Here is a 19212-nt window from a genome sequence, read left to right as displayed (position 1 = left end):
GTTTGAGAATGAGTTGTTTAGGGCTCTCAGACAGCTGGCCGGTGTAAACCATTCTAGGACTTCCCCATACCATCCACAGGGCAACCCTGCAGAGAGGTTCAATCGGACTCTGCTACAAATGCTCAGGACGTTGGGCGAGAAAGAGAGAGAGAACTGGAAAGATCACCTGTCTCACGTTGTGCACGCATACAACTGCACCAAACATGAGTCCACTGGGTTTTCTCCATATTACCTCCTTTATGGTCGCCATCCACGTCTCCCCGTCGATCTCCTCTTTGGGTTGGTAGCTGAGGACGAGGCCGACACTCCAAGTGGATATGCAAAACGATGGAAAGAGAAAATGATCGAAGCGTACAAGATAGCCAGCACGAACAGCCAACATTCGAGTGCCAAAGGCAAGCACTATTATGACAAACAGAACAGGGGTGTAACCCTACAACCAGGTGACAGGGTTCTTGTTCGCAACGTTGCAGAAAGGGGAGGTCCATGCAAACTGAAACCCTATTGGGAGAAAACTATCTACATTGTCAGAGAGCAGGTTGGTGACAACCCAGTTTATAAGGTCAGCCCTGAAAACAGAGGTCACCATACTCGCACCCTCCACAGAAATTTGTTGCTTCAAGTTAATGATCTACCAGCAGACATTACAGATGATCGCATGCCTGATAGACTGCCAAGGGCAAAAGGAAAGTCAAATCAGCCACGGGAAACGGTCGACCAAATAGAGGCTGGTGATGTAAGTGGATCTGAAACGGATGAGGAGGCACCTTGTTACTGGCTGCGGGTACCCAGAGAATCATTAAGGACCAATCGGGACATTCCTAATCAGGTCCCAGTGAGCGGGTCATTGGTTAGTCCTGAGACACCTGGTGACATGCAGGGTGGCGATGCTCCTATGGGATCAGAGTTTGACCGAGTGAGTGTAGGAGAGATGGAGCAGGAGAGAGAGAATGACATTTCGCCCCCTGTGGAGGAACCAGAGTTTGGCGAAGAGCAGCTGGCGCCCCAGACCAATGACTCCAGTGAAAACACTCAAGGGTCTCAACCTGAACCTCAGCCCGTACTAAGGAGATCTACAAGGCAGAGGAGACCTGGCCAGATACTGACCTATTCTTCCCTTGGCCAGCCAACGTATCAGCCACGTCTTGCTGTTAGTTCTGTGGGTGTACAGCCAGTGTTCTATATGCACCAGTGTCCACAATCGTACTGGCATTCAGTCCAACCCATCCATATTATGCCTGGTGTACACTCCGCTGTCACTTACCCGATCTGCTGCTGAGTTTAAGACGGGCATAGGACCTTGGGTACATATAGTGTTGGGTATTCAGAAAATGTAGAAAATCATTGCACACCCATATGTATTTGTAATTTGTGAGTATATTGAGTGAAGAGTTAAAGTTTGATTCAGAGTTAATGGAAGTTTACACTGTTAATTGCAAGTGTCGGGAGCCACTTTTGGTTTGTAGGGGAGTGTGTGGCACACCCAAAATGCATGGCCACTTTTGTGTTAATCATTTAATTTAATTTATTTAATTTGTTTATCAGTTATTTTCTGTGGCTATTAATATCCAAAATGACTTTGACAACATGACCAACCTAACCAGTGCATTATTTTGTCACATAAACTGTATAGAAGGTACAAAGAAATGGAGCAACACCCCAGGTGGAACTATTATTCCAAGACAGGTGCAACCCGGTTGCTTTAGGGGGATGGACTTCCGCCCACGAGTCAGATGCAAGCTGAGAGGCAAACCGAGTGCACTGTCTTCATTGCTCCTGAACTTTACCTGTGTTTGCAGGTTGGTACCTGGTAAAGAAATACTACCACTGTTTGTACATAACAATGTTTTATCTCCATGTTAACTTGTGAAGAAGTAGAACAGTACCTGTAACACTTATGGGCACTGCCGCGCGGTCGACTCGCATCAGTGTGAGACAGCGGCGTCAGGCTGCGCAGGCCGCTAGCAGAAACGGCGCGGTAATGCTTTGTATTGTGGGTCGTTAGCGCCCAGAGCATTGTCTTGTAGGAAGGTCATTCATATCGATTTATTTTCTTTTCATTATGAAGGTTGGTACTCCCGCACACTTTACTATTTTATATAAAGCTTATGATACAAAGATGTTTTATTGTTAAGTGTCATTGAGGTTTGAAAAGTATATAGCTGTTTAATATGTGAGTGTTAATGACATGTGAAGTAGAAAGAAGTTGTCCATGTTATGCAAAAGTGAATTTCATCCTCAGTGTGCTGTAAATGTGTGTCTAATTCTGCTCAATTTCAGTATTCAGAATCTGTACAGTCGTATATTGCTGTAAATTCATTGTAGATTACAGTGGCTTCCAACTGCTTAAGTAAGAGCAGGTGTGTACTTTTGTTTTGCTTAGACTGAGCGATCGCATGAAGTACATGTAAAATAGTGGAACGTGTAGAGTGTGAATTCATTTATTTTTCTACTTGTGACTTTGGGGAAATGGACAGATATGGACACTGGGACTGAAAAAGTCATGCACACGTGGATATTGTTAATGCTGTTCATGTTTGTTGAAACTTGAATAAGAGATGCAAGCTGAGAGGCAAACCGAGTGCACTGTCTTCATTGCTCCTGAACTTTACCTGTGTTTGCAGGGATTTCTTCTTTGTTATTGTGGCACCATTCCTGGGGCCCGTAAGAAATCCCTGCAAACACAGGTAAAGTTCAGGAGCAATGAAGACAGTGCACTCGGTTTGCCTCTCAGCTTGCATCTGACTCGTGGGCGGAAGTCCATCCCCCTAAAGCAACCGGGTTGCACCTGTCTTGGAATAATAGTTCCACCTGGGGTGCTGCTCCATTTCTTTGTACCTTCTATACAGTTTATGTGACAAAATAATGCACTGGTTAGGTTGGTCATGTTGTCAAAGTCATTTTGGATATTAATAGCCACAGAAAATAACTGATAATCATTTAATTTAATTTATTTAATTTGTTTAACACAAAAGTGGCCATGCATTTTGGGTGTGCCACATTCTTCAGTGTGCAAGACTAAAGTTAGAATTGTGGTCCTCAATTTCATCCCGGTAAAGTCTACAACGTAGTCGTCTACGTCATTTTTTGCACTGTATTACGCTCGTGTGCTCGTGTATCTGCCCTGCTCTGCCACCACGACAGAAACTGAGCTGATCATGTTGAAATTGGAGCTAATAAATAATGAACAACTGAAATGCAGGAAAAAAAAGGACTTCAGAACAGACTGAATCTATACATAGATTGTATGAAGCATGAAAATGAGAAAACATACTCTACATTGGGAGAACATTTCATATTGCATTAGCATTATCAGCAAGCTAAATACAATAGCAGCCTATTGGATTTTAATAGAGGTACCCCAGCCATGTGATAATTAATCCACTGCACTGTGTTTACGCTGCATAATACTACCATGTCTCATGTTGCACGTCATGCTACAGTGTAGTATAAGCATGTGTGTGTATTTCTGTGTGTGTTCACATTCCATCTGTAAGGTGTATTGAAAGAATTTTGCTTTGCCTTCAGTACACACTCAGCTTTTTATCTGTCTAAAAATGTGCTACAAAGAAGAGCAAATAGAGAGATGATTAAATAAAACACTTCTGCACTGCTACACAGCTGCTCACACATGCAAATATATACGCATCCCACTAGGGTTTTTAGTCTTATTCAGAGCAGGATGAGAAGTGCCGGAGCAGCAGTCATCAACTGCACAACGATAAATTCCACTTTTTTCATCATTCAACTCTCTCTTCGGTATAAACTGTGGATCGCTAGGGCCAGGTTTAGGCAGGGCAAATTTGCACCGCTTCCTTTATTCAATTTGTGCTACCAATCTGTGGGTAATTTGTGCTTTATTATTAAGGTAATGGCTAATTACTCAATAAGGGACTGGGACTCCCTTCCAACATTGCAGTTCAGTGGCAAGAGAAAGATTATAAAGGTTCAAAAGTCTTTATAAACATTACAGTTTATAAGCAAATAAATATGTGGAAAAAAATCATATAATTTCAGGAGATAAAGTTGCATTGGATTATGAAGGTAAGTTGTGTCATAGAGATTTTTAAGCTAAGTTTCTCTTACTGTGTATTTTGGGTACAGTATACACAACTCTGCAAAACAACATGGTTCTATTAAATTTAATGAAAAAACTGCTGAGCTAAGTTGCCTGTCACAGCGATTAGCATGCTGGATTGGACTCTGGCAGGGGTCAGGTCACTTGATGCAGCAGGGTTGGTGGTTATTACAGAGTAGGCAGCTTGATTAGCCTGCAGGGTAAAGACCAGATACTTCCAAGTATGTGTTTGTGCTTGTGTTTGTGTGTGTGTATGTGTGTGCGTGCATGCACGTGTGTAAATGTGGATTGTATGAGTAGATGGGTACTATTGTTTTGCCAAGGCCAAGACAGGATGGCAACCCAGAGCCAAAGACAAGAAACCGGTAGAGCAACTCAACAACAAAACTGAGCAGCCATCTGTGCCTCTGAGCTTTGAAGCATAAATTGTTGAGAATCAACCCACCCACTCACACAAGCACAACCTATACACGTCTATACTATGTAAAATTACATAACATATTCATCAGAGAGAAACTGTGGATTTGTAGAGCATGTTGTGTGCATCATGCCTGAACATTTCACAATTTGTGAGGGAACGAAATCATAATGTAAGACCCATGAATGAACAAAAGAGTTAATGGATTCAGCTGAAAACCATTTTTACAGTTGCTACTATAATTAAACATTTGCTTTGTCAATGCATTACAGCCCTGTACATCTGTAACAAAAACATACATGTTCATTAACAGAAAGTCCTTATATTTCATTCAACAATAACTGCCAACAGTTGTGTTTTTGTTTTGTTTTGTTTTTAAGATTAAAAAAAGCAAGAAACAATAATAATGGCAATCATTTTTAGTGACCTGACAGACAAAAATATTACTTTTATATTATTTTTTGGTTTTCTAGTGTCTCACAGCTGAGAAGCCATGCAAGTGCTTTTTTTAATGGGTGTGATGATTTTAGCGAAAGTGTGAGGACTGCCTCCACACAGTGTTAACAACACATTCTGTTCCTCCTACCAAATAAGCCCACAGGGTTCAAGTACAGTCTCTGAACAGACACACCAACATACACAATGCATCAAATCAGAAGCATGGGAGACAATCAGATTTATTTATATCGTTCACAAGGCTCATCTCAGCACTTGATACCAAAAGACAGAATGAAATGTATAAATCACTTTTTTTAAGTGATTTGTTTGTTTTTATTGGTAGCATGATGTAATCCTGTGGAACTAGGATCATGTGTGAATCTACAAATGTTCTTGTTTCTCAATATTTCCATCCACGGTGGACCTCAAAAGTTTTACCAATTTTGCTTTCAGCGCTGACTTAATTTTTCGTGGCATAGATTCATCCACAGATTCATCCATAGGTGCTGATGGAAACATTCCTCAGAAATTTTTGTCCATATTGACATGAAAACATGACACATTTGCTCTAAATTTGCACATTTGCACTCATGATGCAAATCTCCCATTCCATGACATCCCAGGGGTGTACCACTGGATTGAGATTTTGTAACTGTGGGGAGCCATTGGAGTACACTGATTTTAATGTCATGAAATTGTTACACTGTGGTCATAAAGGGACGGACATGGTCAGCAACAATACTCAGGTAGGCTGTCAAATTTAAACAGTGCTCAAACTGGTAATAAGGAATCCAAAGTGTACCAAGAAAATATTCTCCAAACCATTTTATCATCGCCGTGAGCATAACCCACTGATACAAGGCAGAACTACTTCAGATTCAATATGGTGCACGAAAAGGGATGCTCTTCTGCACACCTTGGTTGTAACAGATGGTTATTTGAGTTGCTGTTGACTTCCTACAGTCTTAAAGCAGTCTGTTCATTCTCCTCTGTCATCAACAAGCCATTTTTGCCTAGAGAACTTCCGTCACTGGATATTTTTGTCTTTTTTGCACCATCTTCTGTAATCCTTAGAAATGTTCGTGTGGAAAATTCCCAGTAGATGAACAGTTTCTGAAATTCTCAGAGTAGCCCATCTGGCACCAACAACCACGCCCATTAAGTCATTTAAAGTCACTTAAATCACCTTTATTCCCCATGTTGATGCTTTTTTTTCCAGCAGGTTGTCTTTACCAGAAAAGCTCAGAGTTACTGCCATGCGATTTGCAGATTAGATATTTGTGTTAACAAATGGTTGAACAGTTGTGCCTAATAAAGTAACCGTGAGAGAGTATGTGAATGTTTTCATGTCCTCTGAATGCATTTTTTTTATCATCAGCAATTTTTATTTCATTTTAAACTTCAATAACAGAACTGAAAAAATAAATACATAAATAAATAATTAAAAAAAAATAAAAAAACAAAGGGAGATTATCCTATTCTTTCTTCGCACACCAATCCCCACACCACCACTCTCTCATTACTCCTCTGTCCATCAAGTTACAGAAAGCCAGCTTGTAAAGGGAGACCAAATACAATCATATTGATGCAATTTATCTAATAAACCATAATTCACTTTTTCGTAAGATGCCAACTCTCTGAATTCATTTTTGTCTTCTTTTTTTTTAGCGATGCTAGCACTAGAGCTGATATTTGAGTATTGATCATTTTAATCATTATTAGTATTAGAGTTCAAGGGGATTTCTTCCAATTTTTTATTTTGTCCAAATCTAGATTTCAACGTATAAAGAAATCTGTAAAATTGGAACCTGTGAAAGTCTCCAATTTTATACCTTATTTATCAGCTAATTTTGTGTAACACATAGATGGAAGATAATGTTTTCTTTTAAAATGCACATATAGTGAACAAAGCAAAGATTTATTTAGCAAAAGTATCAATAGATGTAAAATTCCTCTTCAGAAAAAGTAAGCACATCCTCAGCTTTTGAAGCCAGTTCAGCCTCATCCACCAGGAAATGGTCCTTTTGAAAGGGTTTGCTACTCTTCCTTCCAAAATGTTTTCAGTTCAGTTTAAGATGTTTGAGCTTTTGCTTGCATGTGCTGCTCTCTTTCAAATATCCTACAGTTCAGCAGAATTCAGATCTTTGACTACCCATTCCATAACTCTTCATTTCTTCTTCTTGAGCCATCCCTGGGTGGATTTGCTAGTGGTGCTTAGGATCAAAGGTATACTTACAGTTTAAGCACTTTTTTGATATGATGTGAAATTCACAGTTAAATCACGTAATGTTCCCCAGTCGCCAAGTCAGCAAAGCAACTCCAAATACTACCATTTCAAAGCAACTATGTCACTGATTCATCTGTCCAGAGCACATTCTTATTGTAAATAATCTTTCCTGTTTGTAAAACCTCTTTACAATTAAAGATGTATCCAATTTGACACCATCAGTTGTGACAACTGCCTACAGATGAGAAGACATTTTTGAGTTATGGCAGACTTTTTTCATCAAAATGTATGTTCTTGTATTTATACAAGTTGGCAGTCGTGTGAAACACTAATAATCTCGCGAGCATCCACAACCAGTTTTTTCCCTGAAGTTCTCGTGGAGCAGCTTAGGTCTTGGTAGATGACATCACACACTTTAACAGCACAAAAAACACCTGATGACATGGAGTTAAATAAGTCTCCCTAATCATTAGCACCTACTCTAAATCCTGTGACACTAACATTTCTATATTTGAATAATATAGACTAAAGAATGATGTAGACTACTCTTACTTTTCCATGAAATACATCAGCTTTTTCTCTCATTGAAATTCTAATTGATTCTGTGTCACATTTTCAGGTAATTTTTTTTAAATGTTTACTTGCTCAAATGTGTCCGAAAAGCCAACAGTCTTCTACACAGGCTGTATATCGATCTGTATGTGCATAGTATAATACACAGAATACTATCACAATACAAACATGAAAGAAAATCACATTAAATCTACATCATAAACTGACGCCAGATGCTGTCAATTCTGATTTACAGAGTATAGCCGAACAGAGAAAGCCCTGCAAAATCCTAAGATAACTCTGGCAGACCAGACATAAAAAGCATTAACACACACACACACACTTGTACCATGTGAAAACAAGAGCTATTTCTGACTCTGCTGTTTGGGGATTTCAGTTTATTTCCTGCTCTGTCAAACATGTTCTAAATGTTGGTGCGAGAGTCACGTCTTTGTTCTATAAGACCAGGGGAAACAAGTGACCACTTGATTACACAGCACAGCAAACACATGACATAAAGGTCAGGAACACAAAGGAGTGGGTACACAACTGCAGAGCATTGTGCAGGACGCATTGGTGTTCTCATCGGCTCTTCTGAAACTATACACATCTATTACTGATTAGAAATATAAAATTAAATAAAACTGGAATCAGCTTTATTTTAGGTGACATTGCTACTATAAGATATTGCGCAAGGTCCCCCAGTAACCAAAGGAACTGAAGCAATTTAACATTGTCTTTGTCCTAATTTTCCACTGTAACCTTTAAGCAAAGCTGAAATATTTTGGCATTATTGCACGTAACCTTTTCATCTCGCCTACAGCACTGTTCATCTTCTTTATGCTGGCCAGTTCTCCTGTTATGTATTACTGTTAGATCACTGACTGCCATCTCTCTCTCTCTCTCTCTCTCTCTCCCGCTGTCTCTCTCTCTTAACTCTCCATCTCTTTTGTCTTTCTCTATCTCAGTGCTGCAGTGTAGGCAGAGACTTGTCTCCTCTAATTACATTGAAAACGATGTGATCATTCAGTACAGAGAATCTCTAATGACATCTGGCAAAACAAAGAAAAAAGTTTTAAGGCAGGAAACTGAATCACACTGCCGCCTGGCTAAATGTCCATTGACTATGAGGTTAACGGTGGGGAAACTGTAGCACCACGGTGTTTGCTTTCAAGCAGTTTTAACCGTTTCCACATTATCAAGTATCCAATCCTAACGCAGCTTGTACAAAAGTTTCTGGTAGGGTAGTACTTAAAGTGCTATGGTTTGTGTCAGGAATGCCTGGAAAAGACTGTGTTAAGACTGGCCCTCGTGTTTCCAGTGAGACTTCGTGTTACTCTTACAGAATGGATCTCGTTCCCCTTGCTTTCAAACCTCCATCCACCCTTTTCTGTGCTGAAGGTCAATCACAACAATTATAAGGGTTGATATGATGACTAGCATCTCTGACATTCCTCTGTTGATCAGTGCTATTTCACATCATCTCTGTTTTGTTTTGTTTCTTTCTCTGATTAGTAGCTGAGCTGTCCAGTAACATCCCAGGGACATGCGGCCTATGCCTTTAATAAACCCTGAAGAAGATTTCAACTGAACTGAGAAGATGAAAACTATTTTGCATTTGTCTGTCAATGCCAGACTAACTTCAGGGCAGTTTATCAGAAGATGTTCTGGCTGTGGCTTTTTTTTTCTGGTAAGTACTGGAAAAAATGTGATTCACAATTAAGAGTAAAAGTTGCCCATTAAACTGTAAAGTTTTCCTTCTTATGTTATATGATTTTATCGGGCTATTAGCGTGATGATGATTTCATGCGGAGAGGGCATTCTACCACTCTGGTTGGTCAGTGTTGTGCTAGTTTTAACTGGTTTTCACTATATAATCCTGGGCAACATAATCTATGAAGAGCTCGGGAGCTAAACCTTACATATACTTTTGAATTGTTAGAAGCACTAATAAAATGTTATTCAAATTACAAATTTATTAAAAAAAAAACAATAGGGGGCACTAATTTACTGTTGCCTTTCCCTTTTCATTTTATAATGAGCTGTGTATCAGCATGCATTTTTCTTTGTCTGGGTCACAGCATGCACATTTGCAGCGCTGCGTTCAGTGCATGTAAGCAAGCCACCTCGATATCCTCCACCCATGACTGACGACTTCCATGCTTATTGGGGCTTTGTTGCCGTGGCAGCGTCTCATTATGTAAATGATGTCTCCCTGATGAAAAGGAGGCAGGCGCAGCCGTGATGTTCACTGCTCCAGACTGTGTAAAATTGGCTTCAGGGACCAGTGAAGGAGCATTGCTATATTTAGCAGTCATCTTAACAATGTCTTTCTTCTTTCTTCTTTCTCACATCTTTGAAACAGAAGGCCCACTCACATTTAACACTTGTGTCATCTTTTTCACACAGTGAGTACTAAAATATTACTCCAAATGCACATAAAGGCACATTACCAACATTTCAGTGGCTGTGGCATTTACGTCTTCAAGGCTTAATATGTTGTATTTCTAAATTCTTGAAAGTTCTTTCTGTTGAATAGTTTCCTAAGAATGTATTATCCTTCCTTTCTCTGCCATATATCATCACTGTCATGACCCAAGCTCAAAGGGTTTTATTCCAGCCCAATAAAAATGATCCTTTTAATGTTATAGCCAGTTTTTAAAATAGACAAAATATGTGCTGCTATTGAATTAGATGCCAGAAACATATTTTAATAAAGTAGGGTTAGGGATACCAAAAGCTTGGACAAGCTTTCAGCATCAAAGTCTGACTCTTTGAGAAAAAAAATTTTAAGGAAACTGTGTAAATGAATAAATAATTCTTGTTGTAGAATGAAATTGCAAAGGATTTGGAAATTTCATCATCTAGGCGCCATAATATGATTTAAAGATTTCAGAGAAATCTCTGTGCGCAAGGGATCAGGCAGAAAATCAAATACTGAACGCTTGTGATCTTCGGGCCCTTACATGGCACCACATTAAAAACAGATGCTATCTTATAGTAGAAAATACTGTATAAGCTCATGAACACTTTAGATCATACTTCATAAAAAATGCTTTTGTCTTTCCCAATCTAACAATATATTGGATCAGTTAAGTATTACCCTTGTGCTTCCAACACTGATATGTTTTTCTCATAGACATCCAGTGAACTGCTAAGGTAGATCACTGATGCAAGCTGAAGTGTGGCCCTGCCTGTAACTTGCGTGTGAAACAGCTGCAGGACTGGAGGAGAGCAAGAAGCTGGTAATCCTTTAAACTATTCTCTGCACGTTTTGCAGAGGAGATGGTGGTCTGCTGCTTTGGAGTCTTCCGGTTGAATTCACTCTACAGAGACTACAGCCTTGTCCGGCATTAAGAGACTGTCAATCACTAATCTGCATTCTGTTCAAACCTGAGGCAATCATTTGCCCTTACCATAAGCACTGCTGGCCAGTTAGATGCTGTTTCCCAGACCTGCTCAGCCTGTAGATCCTGTTTATTACCACTGGTTCATCCTTATCTTGTCCCTTTCCTACCTCGGCTTAATCCCCTTTATAATTATCATCAACTTTAATTAGTTAATGTGCAGAGCAACTATTAATCCTGAGCATCATTTCAAATACAGAAACCAAGGCCATGAAACCTTTGAACGTGACATGATGTTAAAGCATTAACAGAAACATTTCAGTGCTGTCACTCTGAGCCGAAAATGTCCCCTTTTGAATCTTTATTTCACAATAACTTTATGTGACACTGTTCCCGTCCCACTAGGCTCCATGGATGACAGGACACATGGTTTCTATGGTAACCTTGGGATGCTGTAATTGCTTCTGTGACCTCTTTCTGCCCTCAAAACATCCAATAGCTCCTCATTCATTGTCTGTTGTAGTAAGTACAGTATTTACAGTTAAAAATATGTTGCTAAAATGTGCTTAATGTAATTAACAATGTCTATACTTAGAAGCACAAATTGCTCAGCAATAAAAGATCCACTTGGTTCCATATGTTTGGGGATAATTGGAAAGAACATCTGTGGTAAAGCTTCTGCAGAACTGCACGTGTTGCATACCCTCCACAAACTGTATGTGAGCCCAAGGTGGCGTGAAGGCTTTCCACACAAATGAGTCACTCCTGCCACATGCTCAGTTGAACAGATGAACGCTTTCCTTCATCTCAGTCGGGCTAACAGCACTAGATCTGCGCTGAGTCAATTAACAATCAGAGCTGGATTTTCTCACACCTGGCAACAGTATTATATGAGAAGGACATAATTCTGTTTACCATTTGTCATCTCTAGATGATGAGCATAAAAAAGAAACTAAGCAATGCCATTTAAACATGCTTTCATTATAACAGCAGCGGAAAGGAGACCAGAAAATGATTCAATTTTCTGCTGATTTTATCTTTGTTAAATTTAGCAGATAATAGACCACTGGGAAAAATGTTCTTCTTCCCTCATTAAATCCCTGAGCTAACATGAAGGTGGCTAACCTCAACTTGGCTTACTGACATGAGCAGCTATAGGAAAGTGTAAGTAGGTCCAATAATCTGAAGCTCACACTTGCATAAAAGTGGTTTATCTCGTACTTTTTAAGTAAGCAAAACACAGCAATCCCAATCTGAAATATTTCTGTTCTTTCCTTATTGAGAGAGATTTTTATTTTGTTATCAGCCAGTTTGACACACACAACCACAATTATGGGGGATTATCTTTAGATGGGATTAACTGCTGTAGCACGGAGTGCATTTCTGAAAGTTAAACTGCAGTAATCTAAAATCCACAGGTAGTGAATAATCCCAAACCTACTGTCAGACTTTTAGTACACACAATCATTTTTGATGAAATGATTCAAGTGAAGTAATAAGATTACTATCATGAACCATGTTAGCATTAGCAGGCCATAGTCAGATCTGAAGAGGACTTTGGAAAAGAACATGTTGTTGTTGTGTTAAAACGCACTCGTTTTGTGCAGAAGTCAAAAATACGAAATGGCAAAAAACATTAATTTTGATATTTTATCTGTTCGCGTTCTGTGACAAGGAAGTCAGTAACTTCTTTTTGTGTATTCCATTTAATTTCCATCTACTGTGCTGGTATAATGGCACTACCTTAATAACTGGAATAAAAACTACCTTGAACATCATAAGAACCCTTTAGATCCCGGATCCTCATACAAATTCTTACTCATCCCAGTTCCTGTGCCAATTCATGCACACCCCATGTACTGTATATTGAGCCTTATTTTTCATCCCATATATTTACATGAGTTGGTTGTTAGCAAACTGTCAGAATTTTCAGCTCTGGACACATACTTACTCCTGAACCTAATTTGGGGAGATAATGTTAATTACAAGACCATGTTGAGTAACTTTTATTGGAAGAATTGGAAGTTAATACAATGAACATAATATTCAAAAAAATGTTATTATCATTGTTAAAAAAAAACAAACATGGCCTATTATTTTTGAGATTAGATTAACAGATAATCGCATGCTTGCTAAACAGCTGTGATATTCAGCAAAGAGCATTCATGGCCTTTTTTAAGTAATAAGGATTAAATGTCTTTAGCCCCTCTTAGTCACAATATTTATGGAGGAAGCCAAATGACATGTGTAAATTAACAACCAGGTATTTCAAAGTATAAAACTGCAAAGATTAGTTGAAAAATGAAAAGTGCAGTATAAACTATAGGGGCACTTTAAAACCTTTCTATCGGCCATATGCTTCTACAGTCTGAAAATACTCATGTGATCTTTTCTGAAATGGCAAGAGGTTCACAGGAAGAGCCAGGCAGAGCAGGAAGCAGCGTAATTGTCATTTGGGACCTTTTTTCACTCATCGTTTAAGCACAAAAAACTATTTCAGGTACTATGTTCCAACCCCGTGAGCTTATTACATGAGCTTATTTACATGAGTTTATTCACACGGCTGGTAGTGGTCACTTAACTTTAAAATTTAGTACTAGGTCATCTTACACAGCTTACACAAACAACCTGCGGGTTTGTTTTCTGAGGGAGGCCAGCCTCTCACAAAAGCCTCACCTCAGAAGACACGCAGCTCTGTGGATTACCAGCAGCAGGCAGACTAATGCACCCGCAGTGAAGCATTTAGAGATTTTAGGGGCAGAACATTTCTGGCAGCAATGACGTAAAACATAGCATAGTTTCCATTTCAAAGTTGAGAAATTAATAAGATTAAAATGTCTTCATCCTAAACACATACGTTCAGATGTATTTCACTGCTAAATGATCAATACATAACCATTTCCAACAATGCAGCTGTCATGCTGAACCAAAACACACCTTTCATGTGAAAGAAAAAAACATCCTAGGAACTCTAATGAATCACGCACCAGAAACCAGTCACAGGGGACCCTGAGTCAGAAACCCAAGCTTAGGAACTGAAGAGACAGGCCTTCAACATTCTCAAACACCGATCAGCACACAATTCAGCAATGGAAAGTGGCAGATCACTGATGCCACTCGGAGATCTGAGTGGCATTAGACTCCGCTCAGGAGGTGAGCCAGTTTCCTTGAGGTCGTGTAGCCGGATCTGCGTCAGTACAAGTAAAGCATCTGACAGTGCAGAACCACGCACTTTCACACATTAACACTTGTCACTAACTTCAAAGTTGGGACAAAGTTGGGACAGAGTATGGTACAGACTTGTAGTGTAATGAAGAACATAACCTGTTTGGATTGACATAGAAAAGAAAAGACAATCTATAATCTGTTCATTCATGTTACCAGATCCTGACATACTCTGACAAGATTAGAATATCCAAACACTTCAATATCAAGGGAATGTTAAGCTACTTAAACTTCACAATTTTGGTAGGACAGTCACTAAAAAGGACATAAACTGGGGGAAAAGATTCATTTTGTGTTGATACAGTATGCTGAATAAATATTATGAATCTGAGCCAGACAAATGTGAGAAAATCCTGTGAGTTTACAATGTTGAAACTTTGTTTGGAGTCATTTTTCACCCTGGCGTGACTTTTGTTCGACCCCTGCATGTCAAACTATTAACTACAAGTTGATCTCACAAATGCCAATCCTGTCACTGCATGCTGTGTCTTATTTTTGTTAAAACATCCCGAGAGAGTTCACAACAGTACGGGTGCTGAAGGCATTTAATAGAGTCTTAATGATTAAAGTAGTGGATCCTCCCTTCACCACATATTGTTCAAAGGAGATTCTTGAAGAGCCTCATTAGATTAAAAGAAGTTAATGACACTGTAGACAGTATTTGGTTTTGCTGATGAGACCAGAGCAGGTGTCAGTGTTGTGGAGGATAGAGTTGCCTGCACTGTGATTAATGAAGCAGCTCCAAACTGTTCTCTGCATATCTATTGATTCATTTCTGTGGCTGGCGCTGAGCTGAATTAATCTCCCTGCAAATATGCAAGACTTATGTCTTCTTCTGCACTTTGTCCTGCAGTCTGAGGCAGACATGAATCGACTGGATGACACTCATAGCCAAAGAGGGGGTTTATCAATGCACTGCGCTAGGATCAAGTCTGAGGAAAGTAACAGAAGCACAAAGTTGTTGTTTTTTTCAGAAATATGGAATCTTTAACTGATTATAATGATAAATTAGCAAAATGATGATAAAAAGCAATCAGAGAAATGTACGTTAAATTGGACCATAAAGTAAAACACATACGGTGCAAATGTTTGTATAACCAATGGAGAGTTAATCATCTCAACAGTTAATGCATATGCACGAGAGTTATCTGAGAGAGGCTTCAAGCCCTGGAAAGTTATAAAGCCGAGCGAGTGTATACGTCATGCTTTGACACATCACTTTGTCCGCACAACTAAGCTTCAGAAGGACAAGGGGAAACTAACACAACGTGATTCACTGGTGTTGATACTGGTACTCTACACAGAGCCATGTTTCTCTCTTTCAGTCTATGCATGTTTTCTGTTTTCACATGCTTTGCTAACAAAATAAATCCCTGAGGGAGTCGGAGAGAGAAAACAGTGCCCTGTCACAAAACTGAGTCACCAAGAAAACACCCTGTAACAAAAAGTGACTTTCTTACTGAGTGACAGCTTGAATAGCATGTCTTTGTGGTATGACTACTACTAGGACCCCCACAGAGAACATTACTTGTACTTTTCAGGATTTAAATCTGTCTGTAGATGCAAAAACGAGATGCTCATGCTCGACCCCTCTTTTTTTTTTAATTTTCTAACCAAATAATGTTTTTGTAAAGATGTAAGCATTCAGAAAACTACAACTGCAAAAGACATACTACTAAAATAAAATTAAAATATGCCATCATAGGTAATTTAAGCATCTTGGCAAGAGAGATTCTTTTTTCAAATTAAGAAAAAAGGGGGTATCACTCTGTTAAAAAAAAGCAGGGCAGTGAGAAGCTTCTGCAGTCCAACAGCTTGCAGGGTGAAAAAGGAGCTGTGGAGATGGCAGGTGGTTCCGGCTTTAATGGACTGTTTCCCTGAAATAATTTGTGGGACAGGTGGTTGCCAACATTGGCAGGGTCGGTGGTGATTTTCCCCATGCGGTTCTCGGCTCTTGTGCAATTCAAGTCTCTGATGGAGGGCAGCTGGTACCAAATGACCCTCTCAGCAATTCACAGTCTACTGTCCTCCCCCGAGCCCCTTCTATTTTTTTCCTCTCACATGAAAGCACGTCAGCTACACCACATTTGTGTGTTTTTCTGTAAATTTATAAAAGGAGACAAGCCTTAGTGAACACTCATAGTTAAGTTGAAGATGTTTTGCTGTCATCTGATAGTTTTGGCGATAGCGCTTCCAGAGAGCGTGCCATTGATTTCCAGTGGGAGACAAGAACAAAAGCTCCCGTGGAGGTTAATCTTGAAATCAATTAAAGCATGTTTTACTCACTGCACATTCAGCAAAAAAACTGATAAGCTTCCCTTACTGGTGTTTTATTTTAGATGCAGAAGTTAGTTGTCAAGCATCTTATACTATAAACATTAAAAAGACATACTATAGACATACTAGACATAATATGGATCTAAAGGTTATATAATATCAAAAGAATATCTATTTTTCCATTATATGTTTTGTTAAATGCATCAACAAATTAACCACGGAGGTTGAGAAGTAGAGTGGTTTAACAACAAATGCACCATGACACCAAATCTTTCCTTCTGTGCCCTCATCCAGGAAAGCAGCTTTGGATGAGGTATGCTCAATAGCTCACTAGGCAGTAATACTTTATTAATGCCTATTAATAAAGATTAAATGTTAATAAAAACTGTAATATTCTGTAGTACCCTGATTAGGATGCATCTGTACCATATATAGTAACACCAAAAGTCAGGTAGCAGTGTTGCCAAAATAAGCCAATAAGTTCATTGATTTGTTGTAAGCACTTCAAGCGGAGTCCGAACACGATAGTAGGAAGATTCAATTGCATTTCTATACTGTAAGTAAACAGGAAGACTGTTATGGGCACGCTGCCACGGTGTGAGTGTTGGGTATTTTATTCTGTCACTAAACCTGGGAAACAGCCGTTTTTACTGGTTGCAATTAAGAGTTATTTTTTAAGTTATTTTATTTTAATACCCAGATATTTACTGACGCGAAAAGTCCTGTCCTCTCTGGTGTGTGGTTTTTTTAAATCTTTTAATAGAAAACTGAGCACGAGGACAAAGACGCAGTAACGTGTGTGACGGTGCGTAAGCTGTCCCGCACATCAGGACGGAACGGTTGCGATTAGTCCCTCTAGGTTTCTTTGGCAACCTGTCTCCATTCTGTCTCCATGGCAATGCCAAGGCAGTTTACTTCCTTTTTTCTCAGGGATACGGAGCCTCTTTGTTACGCCACAGGTCATAAACTCGAGCTACGAGACCGAGAGGGCTCCGCGCGTCGTGGCAGTGCAGATGTGACGAGAGTGTGCGGCTCAGTGTACGAGCGAGAAACACAAAGGGACCTTTCAACAGGATGCCAGTGACACAATAGGATGCCACCACCATCGCTACACTGGTTATACTGGTTAGCTTATTAACATCCTGTAACACACACCCTGTAACATATTGCCTTTGCTAAATCATCTGCGTTTCTGACGATCACCAAGTCAAGGCAAGAAACGCATGTGATCTCAAACTCAAAACATCGTGCAGCGTATAGGCCTGCAATAGCATATCTCAAAGAGCAATATCCACATGCATCGTGCTGGGAATGGTGAACCATCCAGTGGTTGGTATTGTTTTCAGTCAAACCTCAAAGGGTGATTTGAGCACCATGCAGGGAATGAATGAGCGCATGGTCGCGTTTAAACCTGTGATTTGGGGATAAAGCAAGCTGTGCAAGCCAAGGCTCTTCTCTTACCCTTGGAAGCATCCTTGTCTTCTTTAGGCTTCGCCACTTTTCCGCTCATAGATCCCAGTTTGGATGTGTAATTCCCGAATTAGATAAGAATCGAAATCCCCTTAATTGCTGACAGTCCTCAATGAAATCCTGACCGGAGATTCCAAGTGATGAGATAAGGCTTCTGTAAAGAGAAATATTCATCAAAATTGCATTTTCTCTCATAACACAACAGCTGCGTTTGGTGTTACAGCAGGGCCAAAGAACGTAACAATGGAGCTACTCGTGCTGCAAGGTGTTTCTCAATTGGGTATCAATGAAAACATTCAACTATTGATAGACACACTCACACGCCACACGACAAAGACCTCATGTAGTTTCAATAAACACAAAGAAGCAGCCTATACGCATGCCTATCTTCGTATAGCCTTTCCAGTGATTTAACACCGCGCTTTAACCTACCTTATCTCCTCCACGTTTTCTGCTACATCAATGCACATTGATGAAAGGAAACGTCCCCACTATGAATCCCGTTATGTTGCATACGAAAAATCACGACCTACTCTATTGTGACAAGGGAGACGAGCAAAAAGCTGCGAAATGGAGCGCACTTTTGCTCCCCGCAGGTCTTCAGTCAAGAAAAATTCAAGTGAATAATACACTGAGCTGTAGTGTCTAACAAACCCCGAGAGTAATCCCATCCAGTGTGGCTTTTGGCGACCAGGTTTTCTTGTCTGAGGCTTTCACGGTCGAGCTCTAAACACTCGGCAGATAGAATCAACAGGATACACAACGTGAGAGCGCTCTACCAGTTACAGCGCCCGTTCACACAGTGGACAATTGTTTTTTGACCCGCGTATGACGGCTGTGGTGAAAACGAGCTGCTCGATCCATGAATGCAGTCAGCATGTGAGCTGTGATGTCGATGCGGAGAAGAATTAAAGCAGGAGGTTGTGCTGCATGGCGCGCACCATCTTGCTGTTGCTCTCATTCAGTTGCCTTTGCAGAGCTATGCGTTATCCCATTCACATCCGAGATGCGCATTTTCTAAATATATATTCGGAGGTCTTTCCTTTGACTTGATTAAATATGCATTTGGAAGTCAGTAAGTGGCTGGAGGATAACACATAAAAATAAAAACCGCAGTAAATTCTTGTTATGCTTTCTTACATACCTGCAGCTTTATCATTTTACAGTTTACATAACCTCA

General features: G+C 39.8%; 1 protein-coding gene and 1 long non-coding RNA gene across 3 annotated transcripts in view; one reads left to right on the top strand and one right to left on the bottom strand.

The window, feature by feature from the left end:
- Positions 1-11946, top strand: part of LOC146582506 (uncharacterized) — a 29073-nt gene extending 17127 nt beyond the window's left edge. The window contains exons 2-4 of the long non-coding RNA XR_014888871.1: positions 9229-9403; positions 10079-10121; positions 10853-11946. This is a non-coding gene — a long non-coding RNA (uncharacterized LOC146582506). The remainder of the gene's footprint in view (positions 1-9228; positions 9404-10078; positions 10122-10852) is intronic.
- fgf13a (fibroblast growth factor 13a) overlaps positions 1-18997 on the bottom strand; it is a 98523-nt gene extending 79526 nt beyond the window's left edge. For both annotated transcript variants that reach the window (XM_085243480.1, XM_085243497.1), the window contains exons 1-2: positions 18465-18997; positions 18024-18186 (exon numbers count right to left, since the gene is read on the bottom strand). In XM_085243480.1, coding sequence (XP_085099606.1) covers positions 18024-18072 — 49 coding nt within the window. In that variant the 5' untranslated portion in view covers positions 18073-18186; positions 18465-18997. The remainder of the gene's footprint in view (positions 1-18023; positions 18187-18464) is intronic.
- Between the last annotated feature and the right edge of the window lie 215 nt (positions 18998-19212).

Source organism: Mchenga conophoros, linkage group LG2 (genome assembly GCF_057382185.1).
Source record: "Mchenga conophoros isolate Kocher_MC1m ecotype Shallow Benthic linkage group LG2, M_conophoros_male_GT1.1, whole genome shotgun sequence".
In the NCBI taxonomy this organism is placed as follows: Eukaryota; Metazoa; Chordata; class Actinopteri; order Cichliformes; family Cichlidae; genus Mchenga; species Mchenga conophoros.
The sequence above is the reverse complement of the archived record's forward strand: the minus strand, read 5'-3'. Positions and strand labels throughout refer to the sequence as shown.